This window comes from Melanostigma gelatinosum (assembly GCF_949748355.1).
Source record: "Melanostigma gelatinosum genome assembly, chromosome: 3".
In the NCBI taxonomy this organism is placed as follows: Eukaryota; Metazoa; Chordata; class Actinopteri; order Perciformes; family Zoarcidae; genus Melanostigma; species Melanostigma gelatinosum.
This window is the reverse complement of record NC_136636.1, coordinates 19,393,960-19,409,238: the sequence shown is the minus strand read 5'-3', so window position 1 is coordinate 19,409,238 and position 15,279 is coordinate 19,393,960. Positions and strand designations below refer to the sequence as shown.

Genomic DNA, 15,279 nt, shown 5'->3' with positions numbered 1-15,279 from the left:
ACAATAGACAATTCTGGAAAAGAGAGAGGCTGGGGGCTTGCAAAGGGGAAACAGAGGCCGCTGAAAATGAGGTTCTCAGTTTACAATGAGATCTCTGGAGCCGCAGAATGCAGATAGCGGTACAGTAGGTGAGAAGAATGATTATTAAGCTGATCAAAGGAAGCGCGCCGCTGCTAATTGCTCCCGTAACATTATCAGCACTGAATTGCTGGATTAGATTTATCTCTCCAGAGAAGCTGCAGGGATGGGCACACCAGCACTCTCTCGCTCTCTCTCTCACACACACACACACACACACAAACACACACACACACACACACACACACACACCGCATCGACCGTTCTCACTTTCTCTTGATCCCTTTGATCCTCCCCCGTTGAGCACAGTTCATCTGTGATGAGCCGCAGTGATAACGGGCAAACGTCTCGCAGGAATTGAACCCGGTGAAGTAAAGCGGGGATGCAGAACAGTCAAACCACACAGCTGATGTCCTTCAAATTCAAACCTAAGACTCGACTAGACTGTTGATGGGCATAGCCGTAGCATTGAAGATGTCACCCACAAGTTTCTGCAATTTTTGAGGAATTGATTTTGTTTTAAAATCACTTAATTATCAATTAATTGTTTGAGTAATTTGTTGAGCAGAAATACTAAACATTCGTTGCTTCCAACTGTTTGAATGTGAGGGTTTGCTGCTTTTCTCAGGTAATGCACATTATAAATTTGGACATTTTGATTGTAATCAATCTTTTTACATTGGTGACTCGTCATTAGATTCAGAGGGCAGTTGTCACGTTAAGTGTCGTGTCTCTAGTCATGTTTTTAGCCACAACTATGCAAGTATTGTTGTCATTGCAGGGACACAGTGATCCTTGAACACAGGTTCCACATACCAATGCTCTTGGCCCTGGGATCAGTCTTTTCTTATTTATGTGATGATATATTGACTGTTAACTACATTCGTCACAGTATGACAATGAGGAATGTTTGTTGTGTTCTACATTCTTTTAGAGCCATTGGGGCATTGTTAAGCCGAAGGGCATCACTGTCGCTAAATCGAAACATGAGAGAAACCAAAGAGACGGATGCTTGCTGACAGAAAACACGGAAGAGAATAGTAGCTGGAGGGATGCATTTCATTGAAGTCGACGAAGGGGACTGTCGTCCTGATTCCCGCTCCTCTAAACACCCTCGGGCTGTGATTCTGCTTATGAATTCAGAGAGAAATACCAATTTTCCACCTCATCATTTTTCAGAATCACTGGCCATCCCCGTATGTCTGTTTTGGCTGTGGCTGAAAACACGGGTGTGTCACTGAAACAGGAAGTTTACTTTAAAATGGCGGGCTGGAGGCTGGGATGATGGCTGAGTGGATAGATTTGCCTTCAGCTTCACTCGCCCGGTTCAATTTATAACTGCGCCACAGGAAAGGTCGTAGGGCTGAAAATACTGACAATAACACATGCACAGTCAGGGGATGCCTGTCTACATCCACGTTTTATTTCAAATAAGTGTCCAGTTTCTGTTGACAAAAACAAAGATTTATCTTTAAATGACGAATCTCTGTGAAAATTCAAACATATTTGAGCTTTTATTTCCAGCTGCTGTCACTTGAGGGACTTTTTCAAGTGACAATTAAAAATATCTTATTTGCATCCACAACACTTAATTTATTGTAGTTTTAGTAATTCACATGTTCAATCACACACTGTGAGAGTATAAGCGTCACAGTTCTGACTGTTTTCATGATACATTATAAATGTGCCAGACAGTCGGGCACATTACTGCTCAGCTTTGGGGGAAGAAGTCAAGTGTGGCTGTCACAGTATTGAGTCGTACCTGGCACTGAGGCAATGAATTAAAGGAGGAATGTCGAGTGGCTGTGACAGACAGTCACCTGAGCTGCAACTGGGCCAAACACCATGAAACTCTTTGGCAGAAGGTGGAAGGAAAGGCAGCATGAAAGAGGATTACTGCATTTACTGAGACGAAACAGTCAATTTATTTCTATCAGGTACTCAAAGACTGAACTGAAGGCAGCTCCGTATTGATCTTACAAAGTTAAATACACTGAAATAATTGTCTGCAAATGTATTTCGGTTAACCAGGAACATTATTTTAACTTTTTCTGTTATAAATTACTCGTGTCTTAGTTTGGCTCATTGGTTCGTGACTGCAATAAGTCAAACAAACATGAGTCTGTATCTGCTGCTTTCCCATTAAAACTTATTCCTACTTCCCTTAAAACTTTCAATTTTCTATACTTGCTGAGAAGTCTTTTATTGTGGACCCCATGACCCGTTGCTTGTAGAGAACCTCCAGTGTAATTTAAAAAATGATTTTGCTGTCAAACTTGAAAATGAATTTCTCTTCATAACGTTGACTTTTTGAAGTCTGTTTCAGTACAAGCATTATGATTATGTGTCCCTGGTCCGTTATACCCGAGTTGCCTCTCTGTTCCTCCATGAGCCTCAGATCAGCGATGAACTGGCCCCGTCAGCATGCTGCAGGAAAAAAACAGCCCGCCTTGTGATTAACGCTGTGGTTCTGCTTGTGCATTTGATTGACAGGCATCACCCAGGAGATGATCAACGAGACACGAGCATCGACAGAGATGAGGATGATGGGGGACGTGCAGGACCTGCTGAGACAGGGAGAGGAGGTTAACCAACAGGACTCTCAGGGGGCCACGCTGGTAAGACTTTGTATTCGTTTTGACATTTCTCTACCAATCTCAATTTAAAACAAGCTGACTAAATGGTTTTTTTTAAAGTTCAAGTTTATCATCATTTTGACGACATGAGAAAATATTGCTGAAAATTTCTCCTCTCTTAGGACCAGGGTATAAAGAAAATGTCAAAACATCAAACTAAATATTAACAGAATAAAAGTTTGTTGAGTTTTCTGCAGGCCTGGGCCTCTCTTCTACCTAGAGACACAGAGGTGAAATCTGATTGGATGAAAGCTCTACTTAAAACAAGCTGCACTGGAAGCAGAGCAACTGAGCAAGACAGTAGCTGTGCAATGAGAAAGATAATTATAATACATGTAGTGTATTTATGAAAAAGTATTAAATGATAAAATAGCTATAACTTTGTGATTCTGTAGGCCAGCAGAGAAGGCCTTGCAGGCCCTGACGGCCCACCACTGGTATACACATGTACAAAGTAGCAGTTAATATGATACAATATTTATTCAATTTCTATATTTTATTTGTAAGGGACAATAATTATACATACATGTCACCATGTGTTGTATTTGAGCTCAAAGCAACCAACAATATGATGATGTGGCGATAAGGCGAGACATAATCCTGAAGTTGTTTGAGACGTATAATTGTGTAGATATTATTGATCATTAACTCGCAGCAGTAAACAATACGAGACTCAACACTACAGAGCTATAAATGAGATAACTCCATCTCTTCCTTTAAGAACTCTTTTAAAATGATCAGACATGGCAGGTCTGCACTGAGAGGTAAAAGGAAAAGGTGCGTAAATATTCAGAGGAGCATCTTTATTATCGATTCACCTTCAAATGATTATGCGCTCTACAACACTGGCTCATGAGGCAATAAAACCTTTAAAGCTAATCAGTCATTGAGAGACTCATTATCGTCTTCTTCAGTGCAAAGCAGCTGTATGATTAAAAAACACTCTGCAGATATGAAAGGGATCCGTTTGTGAGCCCTGAATACACCTGCAGTCACAATTTAAAAGCTACCCGACGGTAGATTAGAATAAACCTTTAATGATGAATATGTATGCGTTAAAGCAGGGGTAGACCACTTGGGAGAAACCAGATAAGTAAGCGAGATTCTGAACTGAAAATCGCTCCCTTCAGGCTCTTACTAAAGCCACTCCCCCAAAACACTTAAACGTACTACGACGAGTCCAGGAGAGAGAGATTGTCATCACTCACCACATCCACCAAGCTCATGTGAGAAAACACGTAACTTAAACAACGGACATCGGTATTGTTTGTGCTCACAGCTACAACAGCCTAGCTTTGTGTTGGACTCTCATCAATCCCACTATTTGCACCAGCAGAGTGCACGGAGGGTAGGTAGGTAGACGGGCAGGTAGACCACCCAATCACTTCATACGGGCTCAATGCTCAATGAAATGCTTGGACGGGCTCATAACAGTCCTACGACAGCCACAGATGCCATGTTATCAGCATTTGAGTCATTGATTGCTGTCAAGAGAATTGGAACAAAAAGGTTCTTTTGTTTTCAAAGCGTGCTTTCATTCTTGCACGTTATGTCGGCTGCATTAGAGAGGACCCAAGCGTGCATGGGTTTGGTATGAAGACACTTTTTTTTGGCTTAAAATAGTGAGTCACAGACACACAAACTGAACTGGTCACTGAATTTCTTTTTCTGTATTTCAGTGCACTGGTGCATGAAAAAGTCAAGAAGGGCACAAAAAAATCACAAGTGTAATTTTTTTCCTGAGAAGAGCGTACGATGTCAAATGCCTTAATCGAGTCTTTATTTTGTATCAGAGGTTTTATCTACGCTGTGGGAACAACGTGACGGATCACTAGATGAAAATAGCCAGAGGACATTACATGGTAGTAGCCCAAAATAACCCTGTTAAGCTTTAAAGTCTAACTACAGATTGTCCCATTGAGCTGTGTGTCCTCTTGCTTTATGGCCGCTGTTAATCTTCATTCGAGCACGATGGGGGCAAACTAGAGCATGCCTTATTAAAATCTCTGCCAAAAACAGAGAGGAAGAGACCTGGAACTGGTAAGTTATGTAAGCTTAATCTCTTTGTTTTCAACCCAAATACATTTTGTGTCCTTTGTTTTGATGCGCCGGAGTATTGACTTTCATCCCTCGTGGTTGCAAATGGGTTGATCGAACAGGAGACGATTTATTTCATTCATGAAGTTCCAGTCTCTCAGTGTAATTTAAGTGATGCCAACAGATGAGAGAGAAAGTACAACCTACAGTATGTTGGTGAGACTCACTGTGAATAATCAACCAAAAACACAAGGTACTAACCAAACGATCAATTTACATCAAGAACAGTAAGAATGAGAACTGAACAATAATAGATCTGAGATCTAAAGAAGCAAAACAAATATTCCACTTCTTGCATTAAGGTCATGTGAACAATTATTGGCAGCGTCTTTTTTCACAGGTGACAAAATAACGTGTACAAAATGATACAAATGAGTCAATTTTGAGGGAGGTTACAGACATAAACAGCCTCCCAATCACATCTACCAGCTGTTTAAAATGTACAGTTTCACCTAACGGACATGTCTTTAGGCTGTTGGAGAAAGACAGGATAAGACAGACGGAGAGAGATTATCACAACACATTTTTGGCAAGAGTATTTGTTTCTACCTGATCCAAACTGCATTCTCGATGGTGGAGTGAAAAGCTTGCGGTTTTAGAGCGGAGAAAGAAGCGATTTGAAACACGGATAATGGCACATTTTCAGTCTCTTGATGAACCTTAAAGCTCCTCATCCACTTAAAATGCCCCGTTATTGTAGCACCTCAGATAAACATCCACTTTAACATGTCAGGTACTCAAAGATCTGTGAGCCATTGATTGGTGCGCAATGAAGCCCGGATTATTTTTGGATATTTTGCTGTCGATACATTCACTGTGGGTTATGAACGTTGGGAGTTTTTCACAGAAAAGGCTGCTTTTAAAAGATACTCGGGCACATTCAGTGTGCTCATTGTATACATGTAGCAGTGTGCTCCCTTTCCTGATTGTAGGGGACAGAGAAAGAACGCCGTGCACTAAAATTGCTTCAGTTTGTAAAAAAGAAAATGCTGTGTAACTGGTATGTTGCATCTTATGTTGTGTGCATTCCTCTCTCTCTCTTCAGCAACACTCTAGTGTGTATGAGCTCACGTCGTCACCAGTTGCTCAAACTTGTTTCTGGTCAGACCAAGATGGATTCCGTCTCACTAGTTTGAGAAGTGTCTAAGGTTATTGGCACCAAAGCAACCAAATGCTTGAGAAATAATCAGAAAGAGATGAGATGAAGCGAGGCCGGTGACTGCTTCGTTTTATACGCGTGTCCGTTTCTCAGACAGACTCAGAGGGATTTGAAGGCGAGACAAAAGAAAATGTCCATTGAATACCCCAAACAAAAACCTCTGAACATGCTGTACATCAAAATGTTTAAATAGCATTCAAGCATAGGATTCATAGCATTTAAGAAACATAAAATGTTGAGCTTGTACGGTTTTCTTCTTTTGTTTCCCCTTAAAGGAGCTTTAAGGTTGTTAAAATCATAATAAATCATTCCGACAAGTTCACATGCATACAGATGTTATATCAGCTTCTGCAGCTCCTCGCCAAATATACGATGTAGAGCTAAAGCAATTACTTTGTTTCTCACTTAGTACTTGGCAGCAGTTTTGATCAATCAATCCCTGACTCCCGCTTCTCAAATGTGAATATTTAATGTGTTTGACTGTCCTCTATGACGGAACACTCTCAGGGTTTTGGACCATCTTTGGAAATTTAATATGGCCACTAGAATTTAAAGTAAATCAACTGAGTGTTTGAACAATGTTTGGCTGAATTACACAACTTTGTACTGGCTGTCCTGCTGGTGACAACAGTCAGTATCCTGCAATTAAAAAAATGTGTGCAGTGATTCTCTGTGCTCTGCCGCTGTTGTAGGTGTTTCCTCATATAAGTGAGTTTCTGACCTGCAGAGCGGGTGATCTCAGATCAGCAGGATCCCTTTTTTAATCTCTAACTGTGAACGCAGTTCAGTTTACAAACGCAGAAGAGCTGTTCCACCTGGACCATCAGCTTGAAATGATGGCAGAGCTTCTTTTTTTTTTTAAATGTTGGGGAAATGTGACAAAACATTCGTGATTGAAGGTGCCCAGTGATGCACCACATCCTCAAACTTGGACGAAAGTGAATACCTGATGTAGATTTTTACAGGTGTAGTGTAATGTCTTCTTTGAGTTATGACTACAATATTCTTATTTTATCTAAATTGTGGCTTTAGTGTGAAATGCACGCTGGATTTTATGCACAGAGCATATTTATAGCAAATCCTGTGCACTGGACAAATCTGTTTTTTTTTATTGTTTCCCTTGCAGCTCCACATCACAGCAGCAAGCGGCTACGTGCAGGCTGCAGAGCTGCTGCTGGAGGGCGGAGCGCGCATGGACCTGAGAGACTCCGATGGATGGCATCCTCTCCACGCTGCAGCATGCTGGGGTCAGGTGGGGTCAACATAACAGGAAACAGATAAGCTGGCACACATAGAGGTTTCCAAAGCCATTTACATAATTTGCTGCGATTGTTGTTGTTTCAGATGCACGTGGCGGAGCTGTTGGTGTCTCATGGAGCCAGTCTCAATGCCAAGACCTTCCTAGATGAGACCCCCATCGGTATATTTACACCTCAACACTCTTATCGATACACCTGGTGGGGGGGGGGGGGGTAAAGAAAACAAATGTCTTCTCTCAGCATGGTCTCGTTTACAGAGTTTGTTCTGCTTAAATGCTGATTTAGATCTTGTTAAGGTATTGATGGTTGTTAAATGGTTAAGTTTTACAACTTTGGTATATGAACTTGAGTATATGTTAACAGTCGGTGTTAGGAACTAGTAGCATCACTAAGGATAATAATTACCTAAACGAATTCATTTTATAATCTCATTTCTCATAATCTCATAAAACATTTCCTGTCCTTCCTCCTCATTTTTAAGATCTGTGCGAGGACGAGGAATTCAGAGCCATCCTGCTGGACCTGAAACACAAACATGACATCATCATGAAATCACAGCTCAAACACAAGACCTCACTGTGTAGGCGGACGTCCAGTGCAGGCAGTCGTGGGTAAGTGCTGACACCTGCTGGTGTTACTACAGAGTATTTACCAACGTTTATTTACTTTCCTTCCCAAAGAGAAAGGAAAGATCGGCAGATTGAGGCTAAGTTATACAAAAAAATAAAATCTGTGCACTGTACTGATAGCTCCCACTAAATCTAATTTAAAAGAGAGTTTAAATTTGACAGAAATCCTCGTCAATGACGGGAGCTGTCAGTCTTGGTGCTGCTTTCTGTACAGTTTAGTTAATGTGGTTTTGATGTGCACACTCTGAACTCTGTTGTTTAGATGAGCACAGCCGCCTCTTTTAATCTTCAAGTGTAAAATTTAAGTAAAATCTACATACGAGTAATGCTGTGTTCATGTTTGTTGGCATGCTTCTTTCCTACCTGCACAACTCTCACTGGAACCCCATGTGTTCACAGAAAAGTGGTGCGGCGAGCCAGCCTGTCGGACAGACACAACTTGTGCCGTAAAGAGTACGAGACCGAGGCCATCGTGTGGAGGGGAGGCAGAGAGGAGGAGGAGGAGGAAAAAGAGAAGGAGTCTGATCAGGAGAATAACCAGGTGGTTAATGTGAGTCTTCAGGTTATTTATCATTTATTACAGTTTCTGTTTTCCTTGTAATCCTATGCACAGTTTTAAAAGAAGCGTTTGAGAATTCCTCCTCTCAAGGTTCCTACGCAGTGAGGAAAAGCATTGTACTTTGATTGTGGTCATTTCCAGGTCTGAATAAGTATGGGGGGAAAGAAAAGTGTGGAAAAATATTTGTGTTCCCAGACTATTGCTCCTATTCTGTTTTTTGAAATTCAGAATTTGTAAAAATAAATTGTCAGTGCAGCAAAAATGTTTTTCACGGTGTGAGAGAGAGCACAGGCCAGAGCAAGCTTGATGTTGTCGAAAGCAAGGCAAGAAGTATGGCGTGCGACTGAACGCACACTCCTACGCAGAGCAACCTCTGCGCCTCTACGTCACAGCCTGCCAGTGGAACATTGTCCAACGTCCTGCGGAGGACTGTGGACTGATGGACGATGCAAGTTTTTACAGAGGGCTGGCTTAACAATCACAATGGGGAAAGAAAGCAAATGCAAACTTTGTGTTGATTGACATCAGCGATGAGAAAATCGCAGCATTGAAACCTTTCTGACTGACGTGGAAGTCACAAAAAGACATATAAAAGACATATAAAATATATAAAACCCATTGTAAAAAGTATGTAATTAAAAACGTAATGAAAAAAGTCACAACACACTCGTTGGAGATGAGCTGCACCTTGCCTGGAAAATGGACGAGAGCAGTCGGTCGCAGCAAACGGAGTTGTAAAAAATCTGCGGTCAAGTTGGAAAGTTTTCCAGCTGCTTTCAAAAAATAAACAGGAAGTCAAAGAAACAGTTACTTCCTGTTAGATCTGTAGGCTACTTGTAGTTTGCAGACCTCGTTCAGATGTATTGATATGTGTTTGTAATAAATATACATTTATGTGGAAATGTATCTGTATTGTATGCTGTCCTTTGTTTTAATACCATCAACCTCACAAGATATGTCTAGATTAAACCTTAATTGCAAAATATGAGATAAATAGCCAACAATCTAGTGTTAAGTATTAAGATGACAGAAAGATAGGATTTTGTTTTGTCAAATCTAAGTCGGACACAAATCTAACCGGCACGCATTGTGCGGCGATCGCTGGCGATCGATTCTGCGCAGGACTGTCTCGTCTCGTACGAGCTTATTAAATGTCAAAAATGAAAAAGGTCACAGTATATTATTTCAAAAGGCCATGAAAGTAGTCATAGTACAGTATGCTCTCTACAATGTCATTAAAGATGTCGTAGTGTAGTATTCTATTAAAAGGCATACGGTGTGGTATAATATGTCTTACAAATGTTATAGTATAGTCTGTCATTAAAGTCATTGTACAATGTAAAGTGTAATATGCCATAAAAATCATAGTATAGCATGTCAAAAAAGATGGATACTCTGTGTTTCCAGACCACTCTCTCTTCTAATTCAATGGTGGATTGTACATTAACATAATAATAATCTGAAACGATAGTATATTGAGAGGGAAAAGTACATTTCAAGCTTTCGTCACAGAAGAGCCCCAGCAACAATTTCTGAGGGGAACCTCTCTTTACAGTATGAAATAAATGAGCTCTATAGCTGTACTTAATCTAAAAGAGGAGCCTCGTAGAGATTAAAGTCATCTTTATTGATGTTCTGCAGGTCAAGCCGGTCGTAGCTGTGGAGCTGCCAGACACGCCCACGCTTCCCACCATCCTCAAAGATCAGCAACAAACAAAGATCAGCAAACAGAACGGCCTCATCTCAACGACGACGTCCACGCCGCCGCCGCCGCCACAGCAGTCGCCCTCCAACGGCAACACGCCATCGTCTGATAAGGGCGGAGCCACCACCACCAGCCCGCCCGCTCAGGAGGAAGCCTGGCCGAGAGAGCGCGCTCAGACTCTGTCTGAGCTCAAGAAACAGAGGGCTGCCGCCAAATTGTTGAATCACCCGTTGTTCAACGGTCACCTGGGTAACGGCTCCACAGACTCCTTCACTGATGCCAGAAACAACTCGGAGGACCCCCGCATGCCGCTGGTCTCCTCCAATGGCAACGCGGTTTACTACACGCCTGCCAGCGGCGACCCGCCGCTCCTCAAACTGAAACAGCCAATAGAAGAAGAGCAGCCCAACGTGCGAACCTGCTGCTGCGTGTCATAGCACCCTGGTCATGTGACTGTTGACGGAACAAAAGTGCTTTGCACAGAGAAGCGAGGAAAGTGCTGTAGGAGGAGAGGAAGGAAGGAAAGAGGGGGTGTTCCTGTCTCTTAGCATCCTTTTCCTCCGCTCCTTTAAACTCCCAGAGAAGATGGCTAGCCTGAAGAATGTACCGAGTACCTCCCTGTCACGTCACTCCTGCTACAATAGGAGACATCTTCTGCAAACGCAGGCATGTGTCAAGCGTAGCAGAACCGAGCAGTGACACCTTTTTTCCTCCAGGTGTCACTTGGATTCAAATTCAGTCTCCACAAGCCCAATGGAGAGAACGAGAGTAAGAGGCAGTTCCTCTGGCCCTGCTGTCCCCTGTGCACCTCTAAGAAGTGTGGACAGGTGGTTTCGTTCACCTGGAGGGTCAAAAACTAGGAAAGTAGAGAAGATCTCAAGGTACACGGTGCATGTTCGTCCTCAGAGGTGAAGATGGAAAATCTATTTAGAAAAATACGGTTATCATGTAATTAAACACGGTTTTCTTCAGGACAAACTAGCATTGTTGTCAAAATATGATTCTTTGTCATATTTCTTGGTCAAACGTGCAAGAAAGCCACCACAGAAACATTGAAACGTAGCAAAAAGAGATCTGTGACGTCTCCTCTGAAGTACCTGTCATGTTAAAATGCTGCCTGCGTAAGTAAAGGGAAGGAATGCCATAAACGAGTGTTAAAATATTCAGGAAGTGTGCCTCTACAGCGAGAGATAACATGAGTCAAGTCCTGCACTAGTGTTTGAAACTTCACCTCACCGTCCTCTCACATCAAACCTGAACTGACAGGTCATGCTCTGTTTTGTGCATTACTCAACTTGCGCTCTCACGTTTAGATAATTTAATGCAAACATGGTTAAAAATGACTGTACATTTCTTTATTTATGAAATTAATGTAAAGTGTAAAGAAAAAAATGATGGTTCCTAAAGTTGAGTGTATTTATTTTTTGGATGTTGTGTGGAGAGCTTGAATGCAACAGAAGAATGAGCTGGGGAACCTTCTGACATGGAGAATCAAACGTTGAACTAATGAAGTGGAGTAAGCGTTATTGTCTGCTGTATGTTATTAATATCACGCAAACAAGCCGTCCTAATGGGATGGATTTAATATCTGTGTCACTACAAATAACAGTGTTATTTGTTTACGTTTTATTTGCTGGTGGCCATTGTGTGGCTTTATCTTCTCCCAGTCACTGTATTTGTTTTATTACAGAAATTGTAAGTATTATGTAATGAATTACTGTTAGTATGGAATTGTATGCTTGCCTCACTTATTCTTTAAACATGAATCCACACATGGGTTTGGTATGTAGCGAGCCCACACCAGTATGTCAGGTGTCCTCTAGTGCATCATGGGTTCAACATTAAATATAAAACCAAGTACTAGAAGTAGCAACTCTGCTTGATTAAAGGAATAATTTCACATTTTGGGAAATATGCTTTTTAGGTTGGGTGAGAAGATTGGAAGCTTCATATTTAAATCGCAGATATGAGAGTGATTAATCTCCTCACCGATCTCTCAGCAAGAAAGTGAACAAGCATATTTCCCAAAATGTTGAACTACTCCATTTATCTCATAGCAGCTCCTCTAATCTCCTTGTGAGTGCCAAAGAGTCTTGCATGATGTGGACATGTGACACTTTGGGGTAAGATTGTCTTTACCTTGATTTGTTCGTGTCTGATGTCCGACCCACAATGCCACATTAATCCCCAAAACATCAACTGTACAGTGGCAAATATTTACAGATGCATTTGTAAATATGTCTGAATTGGTATCCCCGTATGTGTTCCTATGAACTGCATTTACATGTATGTGTTGTTACCGCTGAGGAACATGTATGTAGATACATTTGCCCACATTGAGGAACATTGTTAGCCGATGTTTGGTGGTAGAGGGAGAAACTGAGTCTCTGTAGCCTACTGCAGTAGTCCAACATTTTACAGTGAAGTGCAGCCAGGCGTCATCATCATACTTGTAGCGTCTGCGGATGTGTTTTTTTTTTTATTTGTGCAATTTGTTTCGCAACAGCCTCATTGAAAGCAGTCTGTTTTTTTCAACTCAATTTGAGGAAGTACAAATGAAGTCAAAGAGATTGCTATGTCCCCTATTTTGGTTCCTTCTTGTAATGTTTTAAAAGGTCAAAGGGCAGTGACATCATCTTGTTATGTTTCGGCTGAAACTTACCAGAGCTTCTCCAGTTCACATTTATCCTGTCGATTAAATTTAAATGTCAGATCTGCTTCCTTTATAATGAAATCTAAATCCCATTCAATAGTATTTTCTAACTACGACCTGGTCAGTGACTCAGTATTAGCCAGAGAGTTTAAAAAGTACCCTGTGTTCTCATGGTATCGATCAAAGCTTGTGTTTGTCTGCAAGCCTCTACAACAATAAGATTATAAAGACGAAAAACTACTGATTTTATAATTACTGGAATATGTGGATGGCGCATTAACATATTTTGAATAAATTGTATATTTTGAGAATTTTACCTGGTCTCTTCTGAATTAGTAATGCTCTTTTTTGTTGTCGGGTAAAATGGATTTCTTACTACTTTAATAAGAATGTGCTTTGCAGGCCTGAAAAGAATAAAAGATGCCCAACATCTCTCTTGGGTAAAACATCACTAAAGGCATTTCAAAGACTAACTTTGAGGCGATTAATCAAGAAAATAACAGTTGATGAAGCGACAGTAAAAATAATAATTTGTTCAGCTCTGGTAGTATCATGCATAGCTGTCGGTGTTGAGAAAACAAACTACTCTTTCTGTCGCTCATCTTTTAAAAGAACCAGTATTTTCCTGAAAACTGTATTCAGACACTGAATTGCTGAAGTTAGTAAATATAGTGTGCAGATCACGTTTGCATGCCGTGTGAAGGTCACAACTGATCTCAACCAGACGCGTATGCTTCCTCTGCCCTACTTCTACAGCTCTCTCCTCTGTTCTGAAAACAGGCAGAGGCTGGACCGTCCTTCACCACACAGCTGTCAGGGTCTTGGCCCGGCATCAACTGCTCTCTTCAATGATGTTCTGTGTTGTCCTCTTTCCCCTCTCTCTCTGTCTGAACTTCCTCTCGTTCACTGGCTGTGGGGTCAGAAGGGGCGATATTTCTACAGGCTGCACCCTGCAGTCATTTGTCAGACATGTAACAGTTGGTTTAGAGCAGAAGGAAGTAAAGAAGACAGTTTAAGGGGGACACACTTTGAGATTTTTACTTTCTCCACTCATATTCTTCTCAGTGACTGTTCAGAAAAACAAAAGCCGCTGGCTACCAATGGTTCCTTATTCATCCTGTTCACTGCTGTTGATTTTAGGGGCGTGACCTTTTGGCACTGATATAGAAGTCTGTTTATTTAAGGAGAAACTTATCAGTATTTACATTCCATTAGGCTGTTATAACACAACACCTACTGGCTAAGATGTCAGATAAGGGATTTGAAAATACAAAACTAATTTGTCAAACATCTACATCAAGTTACTGTCCTCTATGTTACTTGAGCAAATGTTAGGAGAAATCCCCCATCAGTCTGAAGCCGCCTCAGTTTGTCTCAGGCAAATAGTTAGAGAGGAGGACACTGGTGCTGAAAACATGATCCGGGCTGCATTAACCTCATCTGCATGGTCTGGCTTTTGCTATTGTGCCTGCACTGAGTCCAGGCCAGCTGGCTCAGGTCCAAGTCCTTCAGTCCTCTTCACTGAAGGATGAAGTGGATCAGTGCCAGGATGAGCATACAGACTCATACCGGCCACTCTGCTCCACACACAGATGGAGGGACGAGGAGCAGTCAGGAGTGTGAAAGCATAAAGTAGGAAAATGAACGGATGCCAGGAGTTGCGAAGACACTGACCACCATGATGTGAGTGATGGGTGGAAAGAAGGGATGTTTTCACTGATTAAAGAAAGACGGCATGCAAATGAAGGGTGGATGGCAGGCCTGAAAGAGGCCACAGCTATTGACCACACTGCCAGCCTGTTAGAAGACCGATTAGAAGAGCTGCACAATGAGAACAGATGGATGGATGGATGGAGGGATGGTTCAGCGGGTCAGAACGTCTGCCGGGTTCCCAGGATGTGTTGGACTTCACTGGGTTTCTGTGTCGATTTGACTTGAATTTAAGATGTTTACGTAGAGCGAGTCAAGGTCTGTCTGTCCTGACGTCGATAAAAGCCAATCGACTGAGGGATTTACACTCAGATTTAAGTAGAGCTGAACAATATATCAGTTACTTACTCTCAGGCATGAGATGCAGTGTCAGTGCAAATGCTACTAATACCTATTGAAATAGATTTCCCTTGAAGGCACTGTAAACAATAGGAATAAGAGAAGCTACAAAAATGATCCAGTCGTTGGAATCATGACACACCAACGACCTTCTGTTTAGAAGCCTCTAAACAACTTTAATTTGAACTGAAGGACAAAATGTTGTTGACCACAAACAGTCAGGCTTGTCTCAAGAAACCAGAGTAACCGGTTTTCTGAGTGTGTCACCAGAGCTGCAACACTTCCTTCATCAACTGGAAATGTCCACCTTTCAAGTGTTCCAAATAAATTAATGACAGTATGTCCTGAAGAAATGTCATAAAAAGTCATTGAATCGTATGACATAATGACTTTAATGATATAGTATGTTAGAAAAATGTCATAAAAAATATCAGCGTGCCATCAAATTTGGTATG

The 15,279-nt window shown here is 41.5% G+C and overlaps 1 protein-coding gene across 1 annotated transcript in view; it reads left to right on the top strand.

Annotated features, from left to right (window-relative positions):
• The window catches only part of ppp1r16b (protein phosphatase 1, regulatory subunit 16B), a 52,003-nt gene extending 38,977 nt beyond the window's left edge, over window positions 1–13,026 (top strand). The window contains exons 6-11 of the mRNA XM_079265888.1: window positions 2,572–2,696; window positions 7,097–7,222; window positions 7,315–7,390; window positions 7,711–7,840; window positions 8,258–8,408; window positions 10,059–13,026. Of these exons, the coding sequence (XP_079122014.1) occupies window positions 2,572–2,696; window positions 7,097–7,222; window positions 7,315–7,390; window positions 7,711–7,840; window positions 8,258–8,408; window positions 10,059–10,559 (1,109 nt within the window). The 3' untranslated portion in view covers window positions 10,560–13,026. The remainder of the gene's footprint in view (window positions 1–2,571; window positions 2,697–7,096; window positions 7,223–7,314; window positions 7,391–7,710; window positions 7,841–8,257; window positions 8,409–10,058) is intronic.
• The last annotated feature ends 2,253 nt before the right edge of the window (window positions 13,027–15,279 follow it).